This window comes from Camelus ferus, chromosome 21 (assembly GCF_009834535.1).
Source record: "Camelus ferus isolate YT-003-E chromosome 21, BCGSAC_Cfer_1.0, whole genome shotgun sequence".
In the NCBI taxonomy this organism is placed as follows: Eukaryota; Metazoa; Chordata; class Mammalia; order Artiodactyla; family Camelidae; genus Camelus; species Camelus ferus.
Window position 1 is genome coordinate 25,419,816 of NC_045716.1, and position 23,054 is coordinate 25,442,869.

General features: G+C 42.7%; 2 protein-coding genes across 2 annotated transcripts; one reads left to right on the forward strand and one right to left on the reverse strand.

Moving 5' to 3' along the window:
• Positions 1-93: 93 nt before the first annotated feature.
• Positions 94-22,931, forward strand: LOC102520432 (histone H3). The gene is made up of 2 exons (XM_032464776.1): positions 94-605; positions 21,856-22,931. The coding sequence occupies exons 1-2, from the start codon at positions 201-203 to the stop codon at positions 22,267-22,269; spliced, it is 819 nt and encodes a 272-aa protein (XP_032320667.1). The 5' UTR covers positions 94-200; the 3' UTR covers positions 22,270-22,931.
• On the reverse strand, positions 13,744-15,066 carry LOC102520673 (histone H4). Its single transcript, XM_032464403.1, has one exon. The coding sequence runs from the start codon at positions 14,993-14,995 to the stop codon at positions 14,684-14,686; it is 312 nt and encodes a 103-aa protein (XP_032320294.1). The 5' UTR covers positions 14,996-15,066; the 3' UTR covers positions 13,744-14,683.
• Positions 22,932-23,054: the final 123 nt, after the last annotated feature.

The window sequence follows — 23,054 nt, forward strand, 5'->3', positions numbered from 1 at the left end:
AGGGTTCTGCCCAAGCCAATGAGTGGCTCGAAGGTGGGTGGCGTCACAGCCAATGGGCAGCCAGCGCGGGACTTTTCAATTCTGGTCCCGCCCAATGGGGGGGGTAAAAGACAGTGCCTATAAAGAGTGCTGCCGCAGCCCGGGACCCGCTTACTCTCCCTGCGTAGCGCTGTGCTGGTAATCTTGTGTTTTGGCTCGCTATGGCCCGTACAAAGCAGACCGCCCGCAAGTCGACCGGTGGCAAGGCCCCGCGGAAGCAGCTGGCCACTAAGGCGGCCCGCAAGAGCGCGCCGGCCACGGGCGGCGTGAAGAAGCCGCACCGCTACCGACCGGGCACCGTGGCCCTGCGGGAGATCCGGCGCTACCAGAAGTCGACCGAGCTGCTGATCCGCAAGCTGCCGTTCCAGCGGCTGGTGCGCGAGATCGCGCAGGACTTCAAGACGGACCTGCGCTTCCAGAGCTCGGCGGTGATGGCGCTGCAGGAGGCGAGCGAGGCCTACCTGGTGGGGCTGTTTGAAGACACGAACCTGTGCGCCATCCACGCCAAGCGCGTGACCATCATGCCCAAAGACATCCAGCTGGCCCGCCGCATCCGCGGGGAGCGGGCCTAAGAAGCGCGCGCTCGGCTCAAGGTTCCATCACATCCAAAGGCTCTTTTCAGAGCCACTCACAACTGCACTTGGAAGAAGCTGTGCCACTCGTCAGTGTTCTTCCGGCAGACCTTATAATCCGGGAGGAGAGGGCGCTAGAGTGGGCAAAGAATTGGGTGTGCAGCAAGTAGGCTAGGGGCCAGGTATCGAGCCTAGTCCCTGCCTGCTAGCCGCCTTATCTGGGCGGGCGAGGTCGCCGCTGCTTTCTTGGGCGCGGCCAGGGCACCCACTCTTCGCTTCTTGGAGGCGGCCGCGGGCCATCCTGGAAGAGCGGGCTTTGCGCACTTTGGTCGGGCTTTTCCGGGGCGTCTCCGCACTCGAAGGTGGGCCAGAGCTGTAATCGCGCTGGGAGGTGGGGGGGAGGGGGGAGTGACACGCTGAGACCACGGAGAGTCACTAGGGGACGCTCGGGATTCGCGGGCCAGAGCGCGTAGGGGCTGGCCTTTTAGATTAGGCAGCTGAGAGCAGGGGATGGGTGAGAGCCCGCTACCTCCTCACCCACGCGAGAAAGGGCCCCACCCTGCGGGGCCCTCCGGCTTGGGAGGGAGGTCGCCCCCCCTGGCTGTCCCAGTCTGCCCAGTAAGTACGGGTTTCCTGCTCTTAAAGTATCGATAATTTAGGGCCTCGCTAGACAGGATAATGTCTCCCATCTTCGTTCCTCATCAAAATCCATTCAGGGTGTATGTATAGACCCTAAGGCCACTTTCTTGTGAGCTGGGCCTTCAACAGACTATTTCCCTGCCCAGTTCGAGTGAGAATCACTGTACTCCGTGATGTAGTCTCTAAAAACTTGAACCTGTGTCAGCGTTGTCTTCCAACTTGGAGATGTCCTTGCATGTTTTTTTCAGACATGTGTGTAGCCTGTCTTCAGGGATTTTTAGAAATATAAAAAGTCTTTGTTCAGGTTTAATTCTTAGAGTAGTGGGGGACAGGTGCATTTGTGTGTGTTGAGGGAAACTACAGGGGTATTACAGCCCTTTTGACACCACCTTTGTTTCCTTGGAAGAGGACTTGGTCCTTCGGTCACTCTTTCCTGATCACACTTATCCTTCTCTAGGTCCCCATCTCCGCATTCTCATGTCCTCTTTGTTTGCCAGGCCCCATCAGTATTCCTGGTTTCACTCATGCTGCCCTTGGCTGTTATTTTTTCCTCTTCGAAACTCAAGAGAGGTCATGGATTCCCTGCCTTTCCATACCTACTCTGCCAAGTGCTCCTAGATTGGTATCTTGTCTTGGGACTCCAGTCCTGAGCTCTACAAGAATATTTCTAACTGCCTGGTGGCCAGGTCCTGAATGGATAACAGTTACTTCAAACTCAGCTTATTTCCAAAATTGCATCATCTTGCTTCCCAAAGCTATCTTTTCCCTTCCATATTCTCCATCTTACTGAAAAACACCTTTACCCTCCCTCCCCCATCTCTTCAGGTCAGCAGTTCCTTTCTCTTGTCATTTGTCCCAGTCTCATGAGTCACCAGATGTCAAATCTACTATCTGACTTTTAATTCTGTCACGCTCTGTCTATCCATCTGTGGTAGACAGACGCCCTTACCAGCCCTGTTCTAGAGGATTAAATGTTGTCTTGATACTCTGCCTTGCGACTAAGCATCCACTCCGCATGAGAGCTGTCTTTTTTAAAACGCATTTTTTTGAGACTGTCACAGTCATTCTTTAAAAATTTCTACCTTCTTCCCATTTCCTTCAGAATAAAGTTCACCTTCCTTTGCATGGCAGTCAGAGCAGTGGAGGTTGATAATTGGTAGGGACTCTGGAGTTAAACAAACCTGAATTTGAATCCTGGTCTTGCCCATATAACAGGCATGTGACTTCAGCAAGTAAATCTCTGTAAGCCTCACTTGTCCCCTTTGTAAAATGGTGACAACAGTATCTTGCTAATAGTGTTGTCAGAAATGTTAAGTGACAGTTTCTATAAATTACCTAGCACAGTGTCTGGTCCAGAATAAGTATTCAATTATTTTTAGGTGCTCTATTAATAGTTATTAAATTTAAAAATCTCAATAAAAGTCATTTTAATATACAATTTATCTCTGATATTTCCCAGAGTCTCCTCGGGCTCCAAGCACTCTGCCAGCTGAAGAGGTAGGTTCTAGCCCCTCAGAACATCCTCAGTCCCGAAGTATACAATGCTTCAGTTTCCATTTCTCCTCTCCAGAATGTCCTTCTCTTTTTTGTAGCCCTGAGAATCCCTGCTCATTCTTCAAGATTCAGCCCTCTGTGACCTTCCTTCCCTTTCTCCTCTTTGCCCTCCTCCTCGCCTCTCCCCATCCTATCCTACATCCCTTCCTATCCCCTACCCTCAGCATTAGGCTGGCATCATTCCTCAGGCTGAGGATTTGTCCTTATTGGGTGGCATGAGCATCCAATAGTGCCTGGCACACCATAGGTGGATAGGAGATGCTTGATGAAGGACCCAATTCCCCTGATCTTCAACTCTGCCTTATATGAAGGAGCTGAGCATAAGATGCCCCCAGTTCTTGGGTCCTCGAAGTTACAGATCAAGAGCAGGCCTGTACTGGACCTCTGGGAAGAACTTCCAAGGTCCTTGAGGGAGTCCCACAATACAGAAGCAGGAAACTGCCCATCTGGAAATTCCAGATGCCCCTTACCTATGAATGGCCATAGTCCTAGACAGCCTGCTCCTGGTGACAGGAACTGAGAGAGGAGTTCACTGAGCTACACACCCACCAGCGCCCTCAGTCTATTCCTGGATGCAGGAGCTCTGGGGAGGAGTGTCTGGTTTTATATCCACAAAGACATCAGATTCAGCCCTGCTGACAGGACTTTTTGGGGATTTGATATGAAATTGAGATGTGATCAGGAACATAGAGGGACGTATACATAAAGAGAGACAGAAAGGGGAGAAAGGATGGTAGAGGAGAGAAAGGGGTTGGGAGACAGAAGTCTAGGGTCCTTACTACAATGAACTGGGGCTGAGCCCTGAGACCTCTTGGTGGGTAGGGCCAGGGCTGTAGGCCCCCGCCTGAAGGCTCTAGAGAATAAGCCATGGGCTGAACTGATAAACAAGCTGTGAGAAATGTCACGTAGCTGGCTGGATAAGAGATGGCCTATTTAATGTATCCAGTATGGACGGCTGCAAAGCCAACGACGGGTAAGAGCCTCAGATGAGGACAACCTAAGACAAGCACAGCCGGCTGGACAAGAGATGGCCTACTTAATGAAGTCTTGTGACAAACTTTAAAACAATCTGTCCTTGATCATGTAACATCCTGTGCTTACTGCAGGAGCCTGGGAACCTAACTAGCTTAAAATTATTAACATTGTTATAACTTAGATGCTATGCGAGGCACCATGCATGTTCTATATAAATCCTTTTCTAAGAATCAATAAATAGAGAACTTTTTGCTTCTCTCTGCATGGTGTTTGTGTGTACATGATGTCGCACCACCGACAAGGGATCCTGACCCTTAACCAAGAAAGGGCTCCAAAGAGAAGAATATCTCCACTTCGTCATGTGTAAAGCAGGATCATAATTGCACCCACTTCAGGATTGCTGTGAGGATGAACAGAGATAATGTAGCCCACACAAAGTGCTTAGAACAGAGCCTTACTTACAGTCATAAAGCAATATTGGTAGCATGATTGCTATATCGATGATGTAAATATTAGTGACATTAATATGAATTGATGTAAGTCTCAATTAAAATCATGTCATGGAAAAAAAAAGAATGACACACACACACACACACACACACACAAATTGGTGAATAATTTTCAACACATGCCCAGCTTCTAGACTGTGTGGTCCAGGCAGTAAGAATACCCAGGTTCCTAGATGGCTTATGGCTCATCTTTTACTCACCTTCTTGCATCCAGTTTCACAATAGCCCTGAAAGGGAGGAAGGGCTTTTAAAATTTCTGTTGAAAATAGACTCACAGACATAGAAAACAATCTTAAGGTTACCAAAGGGGAAATGGGGCAGGGAGGGATAAATTAGCAGTTTGGGGTTAAAGATATACACTGCTATATATAAAATAGATAAACAACAAGGACCTATTGTATGGCACAGGGAACTGTATTCAATATTTGTAATAAACTATAATGGAAAAGAATCTGAAAAAGAATATATATTCAGTTATATAGCTATATATATATTCAGTTATATATATATACACACACACATGTATGTATATATATATAAAATGGAATCAGTATGCTGTATACCTGAAACTAACACATGATAAATCAGCTATATGTCAATAAAAAAATAAATTTCTGTTGAATAGTTGAGAAATTAAACCTGCTGAGGGTGAGACGCCTGGGGATTTGGGTTACATAAGCAGAAGACAGCAGAGGTAGAGCTTGAGCCTGGGTCTTGTGTTTTGCTTTTCTTTTTGTATTAGATTCACTACTTCAGAAGAAAACAATACACACAATAGTTACACACAGAGATACAGTATCACTATATCTGTATAACAGCTCTGATTTCTTCTGTCTCCAAACTATAGTAAGATATAATTTTACATTACTACCTGCTGCACATTCACAGGTATCTAAAATGAAACAAGTTATACAAAAGGATTTTTTTTCACTTGGGTTGCACCTTGGATATTTTCAATCCTTCTCTATTTCATTAATAAAAGATACTGGCTCCCATTCTTTAAGTTGATTTTACCACCTGCTCATGGGTTACAACCTGCAAATGAAAACCACTGCAGTAGAGAAAATTACAAAGAATAAAGTAAAATCACCTCACAATTAAAAATTCTTTGTTTTGTTCAAAGAAGCCTGGCAATTCTTCACAGCTGGAGACATGTATATGAGTTTGCAGAAATGGGAACCAGGTCTTCAGGCTCTGTGAGAAGACATGCACTATAATGAAGGCACATGTGAAAGGTGGCAGAGAAAGGTGCAGATGAATTATCTGGAAGTTCAGAGGGAAAGGACAATTCTAACTGAGGGACTCAAGAGCTCTTCTTGTAGGAGAACTTGGGATGGGGCAGGGAACCAGAAAAAGGTAAGGAGAATTATGAGTGGTGGCCAGGCCACAGGGAGGACCAAGACCAGGAATGGCAAATGACTTTTCAGTGGTGGGGCCTTTGAGGCCAGCTTACTGGGGGACTTAAAATGCCAAATTGGAGAGGGGTAGATTTTAATCTGTGAAGAGTGTAGGGGAAAGGATTAAAGAAGAGGAAGAAAAAAACATTTGTAGAAATGCTCATAAATACTAGTACTAAAAGGAAAGCAATAAGGAGGTACCACTTTATGCTGGGTACTCTGGCAAATCATGGAAAGCCGAATAATGCTAAGTGTGTGAAGGAAAAGCCGGGCTGGGCTAACAAGCTAACTCGTAAATCTAAGTGTAATAAGTGTCGGTTTACTGATCGAAGTTCTGCTGGGCTAACTCGTAAATCTGAAGTTTAGTGTCAGTTTACTGGGCTAACAAGCTAACTCGTAAATCCAAGCTCAACAAGTGTCAGTAATGTGATCTGTTCCTAATAGATAAGTTCCAGTGTGCTGATTCCTTGGTTTTGCTGTTCGAGCCTTATTGGCTAACAGCCCCCAGGCTTGTAATTAACCCTATAAAACCCCATGCACACATCTTGGAGGTGCTCAGAGCTTCGGAGCAGAAGCCCCTCTGAGCCTGCCAGGGTAATAAATCTGAGTACTCCAACCATCCGAGAGGTGCTTGTTTCTTGGCTGGCCTGTCATTTCCATAACAAGTGTTGGTCAGGTTGGAGGGCTTAGAAGGTTGGTGCACAGCTGGTGGGGTGTGGCCTAGGGCAGCAATTCTGGAGAGAAGCCTGGTACTTCTGACGCCAGTTAAGGTTACACATCATAGGAACCAGCAATTCTGTTTCTGGGTATTTATCCAAAAGAAATTCTCACATGTTCTCTCAGGGAACCTGACAAGTATGATGGAGCATTAGAAACAATGTGGGCATTCATCACTGAGAGTGTGAGCAGAGAAAATGTGGTGAATACGCTCCACAGTGTCCTCTGCAGCAATGAGAGACAGTGGATTACATGGACACGTAACTATAAGGACAGAACTTAAACACATAATTCTGAGGGAAATGAGGCAATAAAGGGAATGAGATTTAAAAATATTATTTATGAAAATTCAAAACACATGAATGTATTTTGCAATCATATACAGAAATAAAGAGACTTTAAACATACCAGAATGGTTTTCTGTGAGGGAGAATGGGGAAAAGATAGGGAAATGAGGAATAAAAGAAAATTAGAAAAGCGAGGAAAACCAAAACTGGACAGGGCCTGAAGCAGGTGGGTAACATAATCAGAGCTGTGTGTAAAGGAGGCTAATCTCGGGGAGGAAAGGAGTGAGAAGTGAGCAGCATCCGAGGCAGGAGGCCGAGTCCCAGGCCTCAGGGACGTAGCAGGTGAGAGCGGCTGAGGGTTGAGCATGAAGGAAGCAGCCACAGCAACGAGCTGGGGGGGAGGTTTTGACGTCATGGCGTGTGGAAGACCCCCTGAACCTGGGTGGGGGAAGGGGTAGGAGGTTGTTGCAGCCGAAAGCAATCAAAGGTGTCTCGAGCCCTTCTTGCTGAGTGACTGGGAGACGATGCCACTCTCACAGGAAAGGCAGCCTGGGAGGGACTGCTGCTGAGGAGTTCAGGCCACACTGGGACAGAGGTATCGAAGCGGAGAGGCCAATGGCCATGGCCTTCAGGCAGCTGGGAGTGTAGAGACCCAGCTGGATTTCCTTGTTTGCCCAGAAGAGCTAGAGGAACCCCTGGGAGTCCCTGGGAAGAGCTTATAAAGGGATGGCCCAAAGGACAGGCCTCTGAGGAACATCTACACCACTTAGGGAGGGATCTGGTGGGGAAGGGAAGCTAGAGTTTTGTCCTGAAACCAGAAGGAACATTATGAGGAAATTGGACTACATGATTTCCTGGGTCCTTTTCAGCACCGATATTGTATAGTTCTATTAAACAAGTATAGCAAATGTATTAAAGATCCTCAGATTATTTGTGATTTAAAAAATTTAGACCAGTATTTTAGTAAGATTCTGGAGACTCATAGTGTATCAGAGAACGCCAAGTTATTTAAACTGTATGAACATCAGTTTCTTGCTTTGTAACATGGTGCTAATTACCTTTTGGGGCTGTTCTGAAGATTTGTAAACTATGCAAACTATATTAAGTTGTACATAGTAGATATTCAACAGATGGGAACTATTCCTCATTACTCTTTAGTTTCAAAATTGCCTCAAATTGAAGGGAGACATCTAAATTCAGCCCCAGTGACCATTTCAAGTTTAGAGAAACCAGAGATTTCTGTGCCTCCTTCCATCTCCATCGATTTTTCCAACCTTCAGTCCTGCTGCCACCATTTTTTTATTATTATTTTTTAAAATTTTTGTTTGTATGTTTGTTTGCTTTTTGCTGCCACCATTCTTGTTCAGGGCCCTATATAGCTCATAGCAGCCCCCCAACTGGTTTTAGTTTTAATTCTTTGGCGTTCAGTCCTCTGTGCACAGCTCAGCCAGACTAACCTTCTCAAAATATCAGTCTCAGCTTGCTTCGGGATCAACCAACAACTCCAGGTTTTATTCTGTTGTGTCCAGTCTCTGCCTAGTTTCAAGGTTCTCCAAGGTTCAGCCCTTTAGGGTGTGGGTAGCCCAGCGGAGAAGCAACCTATCATCAGGCCTCATTAACAAACAAGGCAAAACAAACACACACACACCAAGATGGGCGTGGGATTTCACCCAGGGGAACGCCTGCTGAAACAGAGACACCTGTTTAGTGAATTCTTTTCTTTTTCAATTTATAAAACTCTCTTTTTAAAGACTTACCTAATATGTGTTGTCTACCATGTGCCAGGCACCAGGCTAGGCGTTTTGAGATGGTTTATCCACCCTCCTATGTTTTTAAAACATTGAGCATTTTTTATAATAAAGATTTAAAATGGAAAAACAAAATGGCTCATAATCCTACTGTCTAGATTACTTCTGTTGATGCACACATACAATAAAAGTGAGACTTGACTTGAGAGCAAATCCAACAGAACTGAAAGGAATAAAAAGAAAAGCAAAATCCTCTTCTTCCCAGGCTCCTACTTCATTTCCTCTTCATAATGGTAACAACTGTTACAAGTTTCTTATGTACTTCCAGAAAAATGTTCTATTTATTTACCAATGTTTTTATATGACAATTTACATGGAAGACACACTGTCCTGCCTTTTGTTTTTAATTCACTTAATATACATATTTTATATATAAGTGAAATATGTAAGTAAAAAATGTATACATATATTTTATATAAAAGTAAAAAAGCAAAGGGGGGGATCTTTATATACATGTATATTTATATTTATATATGAAGTCACTCTATATCAACTTTATAGATATAAAAATGCCTCTGTATCAATCTTCTTTGTTCTTTTTAAGGAATACACAGTTTACATTTAATGGATGTGTCTTTATTTACATAAAGTCATATTGATATTTGTTTTCCAGATTTTTGCTACTGAAAACACCGTCACGAGTTATTATCCTTGTACGTATAACTTGGGGCTCATTTTCCAGTATATCTGAATGGTTATTTTGATAGGTATTACTAAATTGGCCTCCCAGAGTTTTGGTACAACTGGCTCTGGACATTGGGAAACTTTTAAATTTGGTTGGTTTATTATTTAGTTCTGAATCTCATGCTCCCTCCTAGACCAGGTGAGCAAAATGTGAAGTGTTTTCTGATCTTGCAAACTTTCTTTCTTAAGGCAGTGGGCCCTCTCCGGCCCATAGGAGTCCCTGCTCAGAGCTAAACTTTGAGCTCCTGACTGAATTTTCCTCAGCCAGGTTTTGATTTGGGGTTTGTGTTTCTTTGGTTGATCTTTCCCCCCTTTTCTCTTCCTTTGCTACCTGGATTTTGTGTTTAATGGTTGGGAAGTTGTTGCATTCAGTCTTATTGCATCGTGAAGCAGCAGTGAAGGAAATGAATTGCTGGCCACTCACACAGGACATTGTACCCATGCTCACTCCCTTCCAGCCTCTGGTCCTTGGCTCTGTAGGCTCAGAAATTTCATTTTGTTGATAAGCCAGGGGTGGTGAGCTCTGAGGGACTAGATCCCACTGACCAGACTCTCAAGGGACAGATTCATAACCCCCAGTAATAATTGCTATCATTCATAGGAATTAGCATTTATTGAATTTCACAGTGCTTATTGCTTTATAAATATTAATACATGTTACTCGCATAAAAGCTTGATACAATAGGTATTCTTTTCATCGTAATGCTACTGATAAAGAAAATGAGGCTCAGAGATTAAGGAATTTCCCCCAGGTTTCACTGTTAGTAAATGGGATGTTAAGATCCTAACCTGAATAGTCTGGTTCCAGAACTCATGCTCTTAATTTCCAACGAGAAATGTAACTCATCAGCCCATTAACTCCCTGCAGGCAAATCTATCTGGGAAGCCAAACTGCTGTCAGAAAGCTGGGAAAAGCATGGAGGAAGATGACCTCAGTGGCTGCCATTATTCAGCCAGGATACCATTTCACTTTAAAGGCTGCCTCATTGCAAGAACTAGATATGCTTAGGGTACCATCTGGTACCTGGATGGTCACAACCCCATGTTCTCTCCTCCCCCAACCCCCTCACCTTATTTCCAGCCCTCTTCTATAATAAGGTTGTTGTGATAAGAAAGTACGTTGTTGTAATCATAGTCTTCTATCACCAGATAAGAAATCCCAGAGTTCACTGAACAGAAAGGCTCATAGGCCAAATGAAGATGTTCAAATCACACAGTTAACTGAGTCCATTTAAAACATAAAACAAGGATCAAGGCGAAAGTGGTGAGTGAAGTTAACACACTTAGAACAGAGTGTGGTGATGGGGGAAGTACAACACAGAATCCACTCCTGGGTTACATGGTGTTCTGTCATGTCTTGCTCTAGGGCAGTTAGCCTTCCCCACTGATGCTGCACTTAAAAGGACTAGAAATGGAAGTGGGCAAGGGGACTCAGCAGATAGAAGGTGCCTGAAGCCAGTTTACACTTGCTTGATCAGTGAGACACAGGGGCAAGTATGCCTGGCCATAGTTGTAATTCACCAATAACCTGCTGAATAGCTATGGATTTCTCTGTGTTTAGCATGCAGAGGACAATATAGGCAACAGTGGTTGTCACCAATGGATGACTGATAGAAGACGTAAACACTGGGTACCTCAGGTACCTCACGTGTATTTGACATGGTGCTTACTTGGTCCTCCACCCCTTCCTATATCTATGTTGGAAGATGCTCTGTTTAGTTAAGTCTACCCTCTCTCACAGGCTGTGCTTACTTATTATCTACAAGGAACTTCTCTTTATTTGTCTATTCCTCCTATTTTCTATAGAATAATTGAATATTCTTAAATAATACATTTAACACATTATAACAGTCAAGTCAGCTGGGGAGTCTCTTTGGTTCTTGAAGATTTTACATTTTTCTGGTCTAATTCTGAAAAAATCTGGCCCTGCCAACCTGTTCATAGTCACCTTTACCCACTGTCTCCTTTGTTCTCTAAATTTTGGCTATACTGACTCCCTCTCTTCCCCAGGGACTATGGAGCATGGAAGAGCTAGATTGGGTGAAATAGGCAATAAATACATCAACTTTGGTTTCTTTGTCACTATAAAGCTTTCACATAGAAAGATTTTACTTTAGTCTTACACAGAGTCTTTTTCTTTGATCCTTGAAGTACTCCTGTGAGAAAGGCAGGAATTCTCAGCCACACTAAAGATGAGAAAATTGAACTTTGACAAAGTTAAGATTTTCCATGGTTCATATAGCCCAGATTATCTCCCTATGTCTGTCTGTCTATCTATCTATCTATCTATCTGTCTATCACCTTTTTGGGGGAAATTGTACATGCTTATTTTTAAACTTCTGAACAGTTCAAAAGTACTCTATAAATGTAACAAAAATCAACACCTATAAATCACTCTTAAATTTTTGTGAACGTTCTTGTTGATAATTCTCTATACATCCATATATATTTGTATATACTAGTAGTATTCTGCATTAATGACAATTCAATTATTTTGGCTCAAGTAGAGAAATAACATGCATATCAATAGCTACAATATAAAGTTCAGAGTAAAAGATTTCAAAGGAAGAAAATAAGAATGTCCCGAAAGATGACAGGAGCATCTAGCCTTCAAGAGGATAATGCTGTTATTCAGAGAAGTAGGGAGCCTGGAGAGGAAAGATAAGGCTTCAGACTGGTCTACTGTGAAGCCTGATTAGTCAGTGGGACACTTAAGTGCCTCTATGACCGGAGTAATGGAAGTAGATGTGCAGACTGGATGAGAACAATTTGTACACGTGTATTCTAGTGGAAGTCCTGAATTCACCCATGGAGGGAAAGTGTTGGCAACCAGGGCTGGCTTACAGAGAGCACGTGAGTGACTTATGGGTAGAAATGGGAAGGAAAGTATTTTGTTAGCAAATCAGAGATGAAATAGCATTATATTCCTCACTGTTACAGATAGTTAAGAACAACAACAACAAAAAAGCCATTTATTAACACAAAAATGCACAATGCGTATTCTATAATTTGGCAATATTCAGAGGCTGGATATGGCTATCAGAGGATTCAGTCATGCCCTATGATAAAAGTATTTTGTGGAGTAGACAAGGTGGGAATAAGGATCACTGTTAAAGTCACTATAAAGAAGATGAATAATTAATAGTTAAAGGACAAGATCTTGGAGAAATTTAGGAAGAGAAAAGAAACATATCCATTGACTATGAAATTCAATATTGTTAAAAATACAAAACAATAATATTTAGTTAAACAAGCTGACTATATTTTTTATTCATACATCCTTTTTTTTTTTTTGCCCTAGATGCTTTGAGGAAATAAGCTATTTTACCTTTTTCCTCCTGTAATATTTTATCCTACAAAAAATTTATTAGAATCATTCACCTAATTTTTTTTCCATAAAGAAAGCAAAACTTAACATTACGGTAGATAAGTTAGGGCATATGTATTCAGATTCCAAATAGTTTTGATTAAAAAAACACTGTTACTGAGACCATTCTCAAACTTTAATGTGTATCAGAACCAAGTGGAGGGTTTGTTAAAACACAAATTTCTAGGTCTCACCCCTGTGAGCTTCTCATGCAATAGGTCTGGAGTAGGTTCAAGATTTTGCTTTTCTAACAAGTTCCTAGGTGATCTAATGCTCCTGGATTAGAGACTACACTTTGAGAACCACTAATTTAGACAATGGACATGTTCCCTCCCCCCTTCCATTATTCTTTGGTTTCTCTTCCAACTTTTGATATCTCCTTCTCCAGAGTGTCTCATTAAGGATCAAATATATACAATCTGCATTGCCCTTAATTTAAAAAAAAAATGGTATTTGAAATCTAAATGCCATCAGTTGCAGGTGATATTTTAATTTAAAGGGAAGATGAAACACCTTGAACATCCTCTTATTTCTCACCTTGCACATCCTCACAAATGTACTCTTGCCGCTCCCTTCCGGATCCTCCCGCTCCCCTTTACTGTACGTCTTACTAGGAGGCCAGGTGTTCTGCTCCTTCACAGCCTGACACAAGCCTCTCGACTGCCAAGCTTGCCCACTTCCCAGCAGCCAGTGACTTCCGTGGTGTTAGGATTCATAGTAATTCTCATCTGCATTTCTCATACTGAATATGTGCCACCAGTGTACTACTGAGCTGTGCATATAAGTATGTACGCATGCACGCATGTATTTTAGACAGTATTTTCCTCCCCATTCTGATAGCAAGCTCCTAGAGGGCAAGTCTCACAACCTTTGACTTTCTAGGGTCTCCATTGCTAAGCACCATGTTTTAAACCTAGTTCACCCTCAAGTATTTGATAATAATGAGAGCCTCCAAGTGTGGAGACTGATAAAGCAACAGCTGACTTATCTCTTGGGAGCTGAATTTCTTCTCTAGAATTTCTTCTTGGCTACATACACAGCCAGATTTAGCTGTAAAATCCTAAGCCTGCAAAACTATAATTGGTTCAAAGATGAGAGGTACGGACCTACATTTCAACCCTCATCAGGGCAATTTAGAAATGGTAGCATAGAGAATGGCTTACTATAAATATTTTTTACCATGGTGTTATAGGATGATTTGCTTCTGCCTTGTCAAAAACTAAACTGCTTTCTGTACTGATGGTGGGTATGTTTCTGCCAGTCTCTTATTCTTAATTACAGCAGGACCTAACAGAACAGTGACATGCCTGAGCTGTTTCTTGAAGACTTGCTTGCTTTCATGACAGTAAGATTCTAGTTTGCTCAGCTTTTATAGAAGGTTCATACTTGTTTCTTCTGCATCGGTTATCTTTGCAATGTTGTCACTGAAAGACGGATCTCATGTCTCATAGGTCCTTGACTAAATTCTCCCTTGAAGCTGGTACACACACACACACACAATACTCTCAACAGGTAATTGTGAAGGGCCTTTTAATTTAGCATGAAAAAGGGAACCAAGAGTACTTTTCATACATTGGCCAAATAATTCATCAGGCATATTTTAAATCAGCATCAATGAGCTCACCTCTGACCTAATTTACCTCATTTTTGAATAGTTGGTGGCTGGACTTGGTTTTACTAGTGCTCTTGCACCTTTTCAGGTGGGGCTCTTAATGTCAGAACATCCAATGTGAACTCAGCCATCAAGCTGCCCAGCTAACCCCTCCCCTCCCCTCCTTTGCAAGGGTGGGAAGTGAAGCCCAGAGTACTTCCCACAGCCTGGTCCAACGGCCACAAATGACAGCACACTCAAAAGCAAACCAAGAAGTGACTTGTATCTGGAGTATGATAGCCCTTCAGGTTGGTAACAGTGAAGGCCGACTGGTGAAAGGCAGCTTTTGGTAACTGGCATTGGTCTTCAAGGCTCTCAGCGGTTTGGGGAATCACTGCCTCCCAAACTTCTGACCCCTACTCCAGCCAACAGCCAAACATAAATTTACCTCTACTTTCAGCAGGTGTCCAGCTCCTCTAATGACTGTGTGGTTGGCCCTAAGAAGGGCCTTTGAGATTGTCACACGTAGCTCAGAAGGGGCAGCTTAGCCTCCGAAGCCATACAGGGTGCGTCCCTGCCGCTTGAGGGCGTACACCACGTCCATGGCAGTGACCGTCTTGCGCTTGGCATGCTCAGTGTAGGTGACGGCGTCCCGAATGACGTTCTCCAGGAACACCTTCAGCACACCCCGGGTCTCCTCGTAGATAAGGCCGGAGATCCGCTTGACCCCGCCACGCCGAGCAAGCCGCCGGATGGCAGGCTTGGTGATGCCCTGAATGTTGTCTCGCAAGACTTTGCGGTGGCGCTTAGCGCCACCCTTGCCTAAGCCTTTCCCACCCTTTCCCCTCCCAGACATGACTAGCTGTTATCTGGAGGCAAGTCTGGGGACTGTGAAGGCGGCTTTTCCTCTGATATACAAGAGTATCGGACCAGATTGAAAACCGAAAGCGCGCGGGCGGGAAGCTTCTAAATTGTCCCCGCCCGATAGGCATTTCGTCATTTCTTTTCTGCTGCTTCCCCAACACTTTTCCACCTCCGCAGCTCCCTCTAACGGACTCTCACCTTTTATTTGTATTTTATTTACTTATTTATTTTTTGAAGTATAGTTGATCTGCAATTTTATATTAGTTTCAGGTGTACAACAGTGAGTCAACATTTTTTATAGATTAGACTCCATTTAAAGTTATAAAATATTGGCTATGTTCTCTGTGCTGTATAATCATCCTTGTAGCTTATTTATTTTATACATAGTAGTTTGTACCTCTTGATCCCCTACCCCTGTCTTGCCCCTTCCCCCTCGTACTCTTACCTTAAAAAAAAAAAAAAGTCTATTTGCCAGAGTCCCGGGGAGAATTCCGATCCAAACTTCTGGATTCTGCCGCTGTTTCTGCCTCTGTCTCTCTCCATCTGTGGATGGAGAAAACATTAAATTTAGATTAATAAGAAAGGTCTTAGTGGGGAAGACCAGAAGAGCAAGTAGAATCCAGAGACGGGAAGAAGAGAGCGTGCCGCCGGCTCTAACCCCCACAGAAGGATCCCAGGCTTCGGGGCGATGGTTACATACAACTGCAGCAATGGAGTTCCCATAATTAGACTGACAGACCCAGGAGGCGAATTCAAGAGCAGCGGCAGCTGGGATGTGTGTGGAGAGGGAAGCGGGGAGACCGCCACGATTCCCGAGTCTCGTCTCTGTTTTAATTGCTCCTCACCCAGGAGAAACCATATCCTAGGAGAGCTGTTCTCACGGTACTGCCAAGCCTTCCCACGGAGGGCAGTGGGTCCAGTGCACGGTCATGTAGAGCTCTGCTGAAGGAAGCAATACGTACAGAAAGAAGACTGAAGCGTATTCGCCGTTTCTACAGATCCTCTAAATTAGACCATGTTTTCAGCCAGGATTCAGTGCCCAGATTAGTGTCCCCATTGAGGCCCACGTGGAGCTAACAAAGTTTGCTGAGTTGGGTTTCACAAGAGGACATCTGCTTCATACTGAGAGTCATTACCAGAAGCTGCCTTATGAAATTGGTTGGAGTCCTTACTGATATCATGTTCATTACCTGGGCCTTCTGCAGAAGAATACAGGAGATGTGGTTTCTGCATCAAAAAAAATTATATTTTTTCTGAGACATGTTTATTATTTTTAAAAAATCTTATGTGCCTTCTTTCATCTCTCCTTTAGCTCTACTTTCTATACTGGTAATAATCCTAAATCTATAGCTTTATCCAGACTTCTGGGCTCCAGACATGTAGCTCCTCCTGGGTGTTCTTTGGACATTTTAAACTCAAAATTCAGAATCTCCAAAGATTAAACTTAAAATCTCCAAGGTATGGCTCTCCTGGGGGCCGAGGGAATACATTCTCCTCCCTCCCACTCCATAAACACAGGGGTTCTCTCTCTGCTCACTGAATGCTGTCATCATGATCACATACCTAAATCAACGCCCTGGAATTCACAATAGTTTCTGGAGGGTAGGAGCATAAGCCGCCTCAAAATACGCTGCCTTGGTGTATTGGTTATTTTGAGCTGTAGTACTTTGAAAAACAGCAAATGCAGGGGCAGGCTTTCTTTGAAGTCCTCTGCCTAAAGACAGATCCTCAGAAAGGAACTCTATTGACAGGAATCCCGTTCCCAGGTGGTTTCATCAACCAGGGAAGATTGACTCTTGTCACAGGAGAGGAGGCTAGAAGTCAACACCACACTCAGACAAACTTTGTCACAAACTGTCATACCTTTCATCTTTTCTAAGGGCCCATTCATCTTTCCTAAAAATCATTTACTCTCCCCAAGAGGCCTACATGATCTCTCCCCTTTCCCCATTAAGATGGTATTTAAGTCTGAATTCTAAGCCACTTTGAGGAGCTACTCATTTTTCGCCAAGTATCTCCCATGTATGCATAAGGTATACATGTTAATAAACTTCTGTTTGCTTTTCTCTTGTTGCTCTGTCTTTTACTACAAGAATTTCAGCTCAGAACTCGGAAGGGTAGAGGGAAATTTTTTTTTCCTCTCCTGTAATGTCTTCCTCTCCTTCGGTTGCTTCAGGGCAGAAAAACACATTTGCTCTTTTCTGACCCTTTAGCGACTCTTACCAGAATCTATCATATTAATTTAAATGCCTTTGGCATCTTACATAACCCCTCCCCCCCCCACGACTATCTGGCAGTGATTTTTTGCTTATTTTTCTTTGTAAATTGACATGTTCAATGTCTAGCATAAGCTCAGTAATTATAGAATGAACAGTTCCTGCATTTGACTGCTTTTAAACACTAGTAGAAAGGAAAGGCACAACCAAATCACAACATGATAAGACAACCACAAGCCAAGGCTGACAGAAGGGATGGTTTTTGGTGTCAGAGGGAACAGAATCCTAGGCAGAATCCAAATATCTACAAACTTCCCTTTCAATACTTTTAATCCTCCTCCCAGGAGCCTAATCACGCATTACCTAAACAAAATTCTCTCCAAAATAAACTCTCCCCTTCCCAGTTGCAAGAAGTTCAGACTGAGAAAGCAATTCACATGTAGCTGTGAATATTAAATGAAATAATATATACATGCTGGTGATTACAAAAATTAAATGAAAGAAATATTGAGGAAGAAGGTATGTTAAAAAATACTTTTTTTTTTTTTTTTTTTTTTGCAGACAGGCTATGTGTCATTTGAGTTGTGACCATTCTGTCTTAATTTTCCCCACAGACCAAAAGTAGTGTCATGCTAACGTCTGTGGCCTGAACATTAAAAAAAAAAAAAAAAAAAGTCCAATTTATTTCTATTATAAACAAACAAACATAGACCTTAAAATTCCCACAAAATGTAGCTTAAATCTCATGAGGATGGTTAATGGAACAACAACAACAAAAATCCTCATTTGTATAACTTTGAAATACTGTGTAACATTAGTTTAACCTACTGCAGTCCACAGGGATCTGTTACGTTGGAAAGTCAGAAATTGTAAACTTGTAGCAGAGGGAAAAATTTTTCTTCTACATCTTAGATCATGTGATTGGGCCTGAGAATTAAACTGACATAAGTCTGGTTAAAAGGGAAAAAGCATACCAATTTAAATACTTTTCTGTGTACACAAGAATCTTCAGAAGGAAGCTGAAGACCTATATAGGCCCCAACACTTATTTATATCTTTTAAAACAAAGTACAATAAATTCTGGGGATATGACAAGACCAAAGGGCTTGGGTGGTTAACTAGGTGCAGTTAACTAGGGGAGTTAACTAGGTGGAGAAGTAAATAGGAAGATATGGGTTAGTTTAATAAGGTTTGTTTGTACAGATTTCTCTTGGCTTTGATTCCCCATCCTGGTTACGCTCCTGGTAGCGGGAAGACCTCTTCCAAGTGGGGGTTTTATCTCCTGTTTTAAGGAAGAAAAGGGGAGGTCAGAGTGCCCTTCTTGCATCTGCTGTTTTTCAAGTGTCTTTAGCTCAAAATAATCCTTCTACCAAAGTGGCATATTTTAGGGGTGACGTATACTGCCACTGAGGGGGTTCAGGACACGCCACTCCAAAATGTGTCAGCTTAGCATGTTGAATATTTTAAGCTGAAGAAATTTTGAGAAAATGACAGAAGCAGGAGGGTCACCGACTTTCTCACCCAAAACAGGTCATAAAACCCTCTTGTGAGAGGTGCCCTCCCTACATCCAGAGGACAGGAGCAGCGTTTTCTCTAAAAAACAAAGGGATACAAAGAAGAACCCTAACTGACAGGCCTTGCTGTTTCCCCCAGGTTACTACACTAACCCACACTCATCATCTCACTGCTCATATCTCTACACGACTGCCCACTTTTCACCAAACCTGGCATAAAAACATTCAGGCCTGTTTCTTCAGATCTTGGTTTCCTTATGAATATTCCTGTGTCATGAAAAACTCAAATTCAGTTGTGTGTTTTTCTCCTGTTAATCTGTCTTTGTCAGTTTAATGTTCAGATCCAGCCAGGGACCCTAAGAGGGTCAAGGATAATTTTTGCCTCCCCTGCATGACCCCTCACTGTACAGTAGAGGCAGTAGTGTTAAGGACAGGGTTGGGGGGGGGGTGTTATCCAATGAGCAGGATGTTAAGAGAATGAGTATAGCTCAAAATGGAGTAAGAAAAAAAAGCTCAAAATCCGATGGCTTTTCAATTTGGTCCAGGGCTGCAGGCCACTCAAAATGAAAGGCAAGCAGGCACATGGCCCGACTAGCCCACAAACCAAAGATTCAGTCTCACAATAGGGATACTTGAAGCCCTGGGTATACTTGAAGTCAAAAACTAAACACAAATTGTCTTCCTGGAATATGTATTTTAATTTAGTCCATTACTTTTGTATTAAAACAAACACATGCACCTACAAAACATATGCCTCATAATTCACTTATTAACATTTTGCCCATTTCCCACGGTAAAATTTAAGCTTCTCATGCCTGTTCCCCACCCTGCCCCCCAGTGCTAAATAATGAAATTTCAGTGCTCAGTCTTAAAACTGCAGATTCTTAATATTTCTGATGAAAGAAACTTCAGAGATATTAAAGGAGAAAACCATCCCTCTTCCCCACAGCTTCAGCAAAGCAGAGGCTCTTCTGCATTCTCAACTTGTTTCTGATAACGTGGTCTTTTGAGACCCTCACGGGACTAGCGCTCTATTGTCCAGTGCGGAGACCAGGTGAAATTGAACTAATAGGAATCTGAATTCTGTTTTGAAAGGTGACTTCTAAGGCAACCATCCATCACAGATTGTTATAGTCACAGGGATGTTTCCTGTAACACCTCAAAATGTACATTCTGATCATTTTATTTGATTGGTTTCCTTGGAATTAATATTTAAATTGGTATCACTGTGTTTCTGAGAAGTAGAAATTCTTAATATTTCTTTATTAAGCCAGAGGAGGACTCTTGGAATGTTTTATATGATATGATATAAAGGTAAAACAAATCCCATGACTCTTGGATTCTATATAAGTAGACAGTTTGAGAATCTCTTTCTTGTTTAAATGAACACATCTATACATCATGGCCGAGAGTTGCATAGATTAAAAAAAAAATTTTTTTTAAAGAACATTTCAAAGAAATGTGACATTGGGGTGGGCTGCTTTGGGCTGTCATACAGATGCCCGCCCTGAGCAGTTTCCTCTTCTGATGGGAATAGTTCAGTTGAGTAATTTGATTGTATGGTGAGAAAATTCTTCAGTGCTTTAAAATATACCAAGCCTGATGAAACTGGAAATCCATTGTAATTTCATTCTTTTGCTTTATAATATTATGCAGTCCCTGTTAGTTGTCCAGGATGAGTCATAGTTTCTCTGAGACTCAGTTTCTTTATCTATAAAATGAGGAAAATATCATCTATTTCACAGAGTTGGGATTAAATGAGAAACTGTATGTAGAGAATTTTTAAATACTGAGTAGTGCTCTCTATATGTAAGGCATTATTACAAAACCATCACAGGAAAGGGTGACAGTTGTTCACAACAGTTACACATTTGCATGACATTTTAGATCTTCTCCCTAAAGCAGGAGATTGCAGCTGCCCAAGTAGACTTGAATATATAATATAAATTTCTACCTTGTGTTTAATGTTCAGGAAATCCCCTCAGAATCACTTTTATTTTATTTTGACTTCAGGAAGATGATCATTCTTACTGACACTATCAAGGTAAGTTTTGAGACTCTTGGGCCTGTTTTTGTTCTCAGGTTTGAGTTTTCATAAGGTTTAAATGAAATAATGCTTTTTCAATCAAATAAGCATTACAAGTTTTAATAGTAACTATTATAATTTTAAGCATTGGTAACCTTACATGACTGTTGTTTTATTATATGCAATTTTCGGAGCAATTCTTCAAAGCATATGAAAAAACTAAAAGGCAAAGGATTTTCAATTTCCTTTTAGAGAATAGAAAAGATATAAATCTTTAAAGCATCAGAAAACAATTTATTGAAGAAAATATGCTAGCAACTCAGTAATCAACTAATACTTTATTTGCTTTGACATTTCAACTTTCAATCTGACTGATAAGCAGCTGGACTACTTAAAACTACTGAACATTGTAAAGGAGAAATGAGTATTTCCAGCTTATCTTCCCTGACTTAGAAGCGTTCGTCCATAGGATCTAATTAGCCATGGATGGATTGAGGAGAAAACAGCATTCCAGGGGGAAAAGGCAAAAGAAAGGCAGAAGGCTCTACTATGTAAGTTGGTACCGGTCAGCACACAGCTTTGGCGGAGTTCCGAATCAGGTAAACATTAAGTTCAATTTTTGGTTCCTTAAGCTGCATATTGTTTTGTTGAACATAGTCATTATGAAACGCATCTAACGCGCTTAGCACAGTGTCAGGATCTAAATAAAATGTTAGCTTTGGGAGAGGAGTTACAATAACTAGTAACCGGAAATGCAGTCTGAAACCTAGGGCACGTTTGTATTTGTAAAGAACTTGTTAAAACATACATCCCAAGCGTGCAAAAACACTGCATAGATTGCTCTTACAAAAGTTAAAGCTTTAAAGGAAAAGGCCAAAAAAGAAAAAAATCTTTGATCGATAAAATTATAGAAGAGCACGGGGAAGGGAAAGTAATAAGGGAAGAGAGAAAAACGATTGAATTTTGCCCCGATAAATAGGATTGAATTCTAACCAATGAGATACAATTCTGGAAACTCCTAGCTTTTCTGGCCCAATCAAGGCGAGGCTATGTCTATAAATAAGGCTGCCGAGGGGTTGGTGAGCAAAGCTGGTGAAACATGGCGCGGACGAAGCAGACCGCCCGCAAGTCGACCGGTGGCAAGGCCCCGCGGAAGCAGCTGGCCACTAAGGCGGCCCGCAAGAGCGCGCCGGCCACGGGCGGCGTGAAGAAGCCGCACCGCTACCGACCGGGCACCGTGGCCCTGCGGGAGATCCGGCGCTACCAGAAGTCGACCGAGCTGCTGATCCGCAAGCTGCCGTTCCAGCGGCTGGTGCGCGAGATCGCGCAGGACTTCAAGACGGACCTGCGCTTCCAGAGCTCGGCGGTGATGGCGCTGCAGGAGGCGAGCGAGGCCTACCTGGTGGGGCTGTTTGAAGACACGAACCTGTGCGCCATCCACGCCAAGCGCGTGACCATCATGCCCAAAGACATCCAGCTGGCCCGCCGCATCCGCGGGGAGCGGGCCTAAGGCTTTATGTCTAGGTAGACGACCTAAAGGCTCTTTTCAGAGCCACCCACGTCTTTCATAAAGAGTGGCTGTACTAGCTTTCAGTTCGGTCGGTTTCTGTTGTGCACAGCTGAAGAGGGTTGGCGGAACTCCCAGGTGTTTGGGTGTGGAATTAACATTGTCTAATGCCAGAGGGACCTCTAGGGATCTAGGTCGTTTTCGGCCAAGACCGCTCTTACATTGTGACTTAACTCTAGAGAGCTTGCCTTGCTATTTCTGTGACGAGAGTTTAGTGAGGATACCGTGCTCTACCAGTCGTTTGTAATGCTTAGCAAGCTGCTGTATAACGTAAACGTTAGCACGTCTTAATACAGAAATTAAATGACACGGTAGTCATGAGTGATAAGGGGTTGTGAAAATGGGTTTTCGGCTCAATTATACAGTCACTAAAACTAGGCTGGCAAAATCCTCGATCCCCAAATTTTTGGTTGGGATTAAAACTGATAAAAAGGACTGGGGGCAAGGGACATTGTGCTGAGTCCCGAGTATGTAAGATCCCATCTTACTGCATAAGACAGGCTGCACAAACCGTTAAAAAAAAGGGGGGGGGGGAGCTGAGGTATTGTTTCAAGAACCAAAACAAAGCAAACTTCCACAAAGTATAGAGTAAAATGACGCAAAAATAGAATGTTAACTTATCTTTAGCTGGCGCTTCAGATTTACATCGTATGCAAGTTAACAAAAATGAAAGTTAGCAAAAGACCCCAAACATGAAACTACACTTTACATAATTTACTGGTCAGTGT

Coding starts and splice junctions, on each gene's coding strand:
- LOC102520432 (XM_032464776.1), top strand. CDS start 201: ATGGCCCGTACAAAGCAGACCGCCCGCAAGTCGACCGGTGGCAAGGCC. Junction 606..21,855: donor GCCGCATCCGCGGGGAGCGG/GCCTAAGAAGCG, acceptor CAAAGCTGGTGA/AACATGGCGCGGACGAAGCA.
- LOC102520673 (XM_032464403.1), bottom strand. CDS start 14,995: ATGTCTGGGAGGGGAAAGGGTGGGAAAGGCTTAGGCAAGGGTGGCGCT.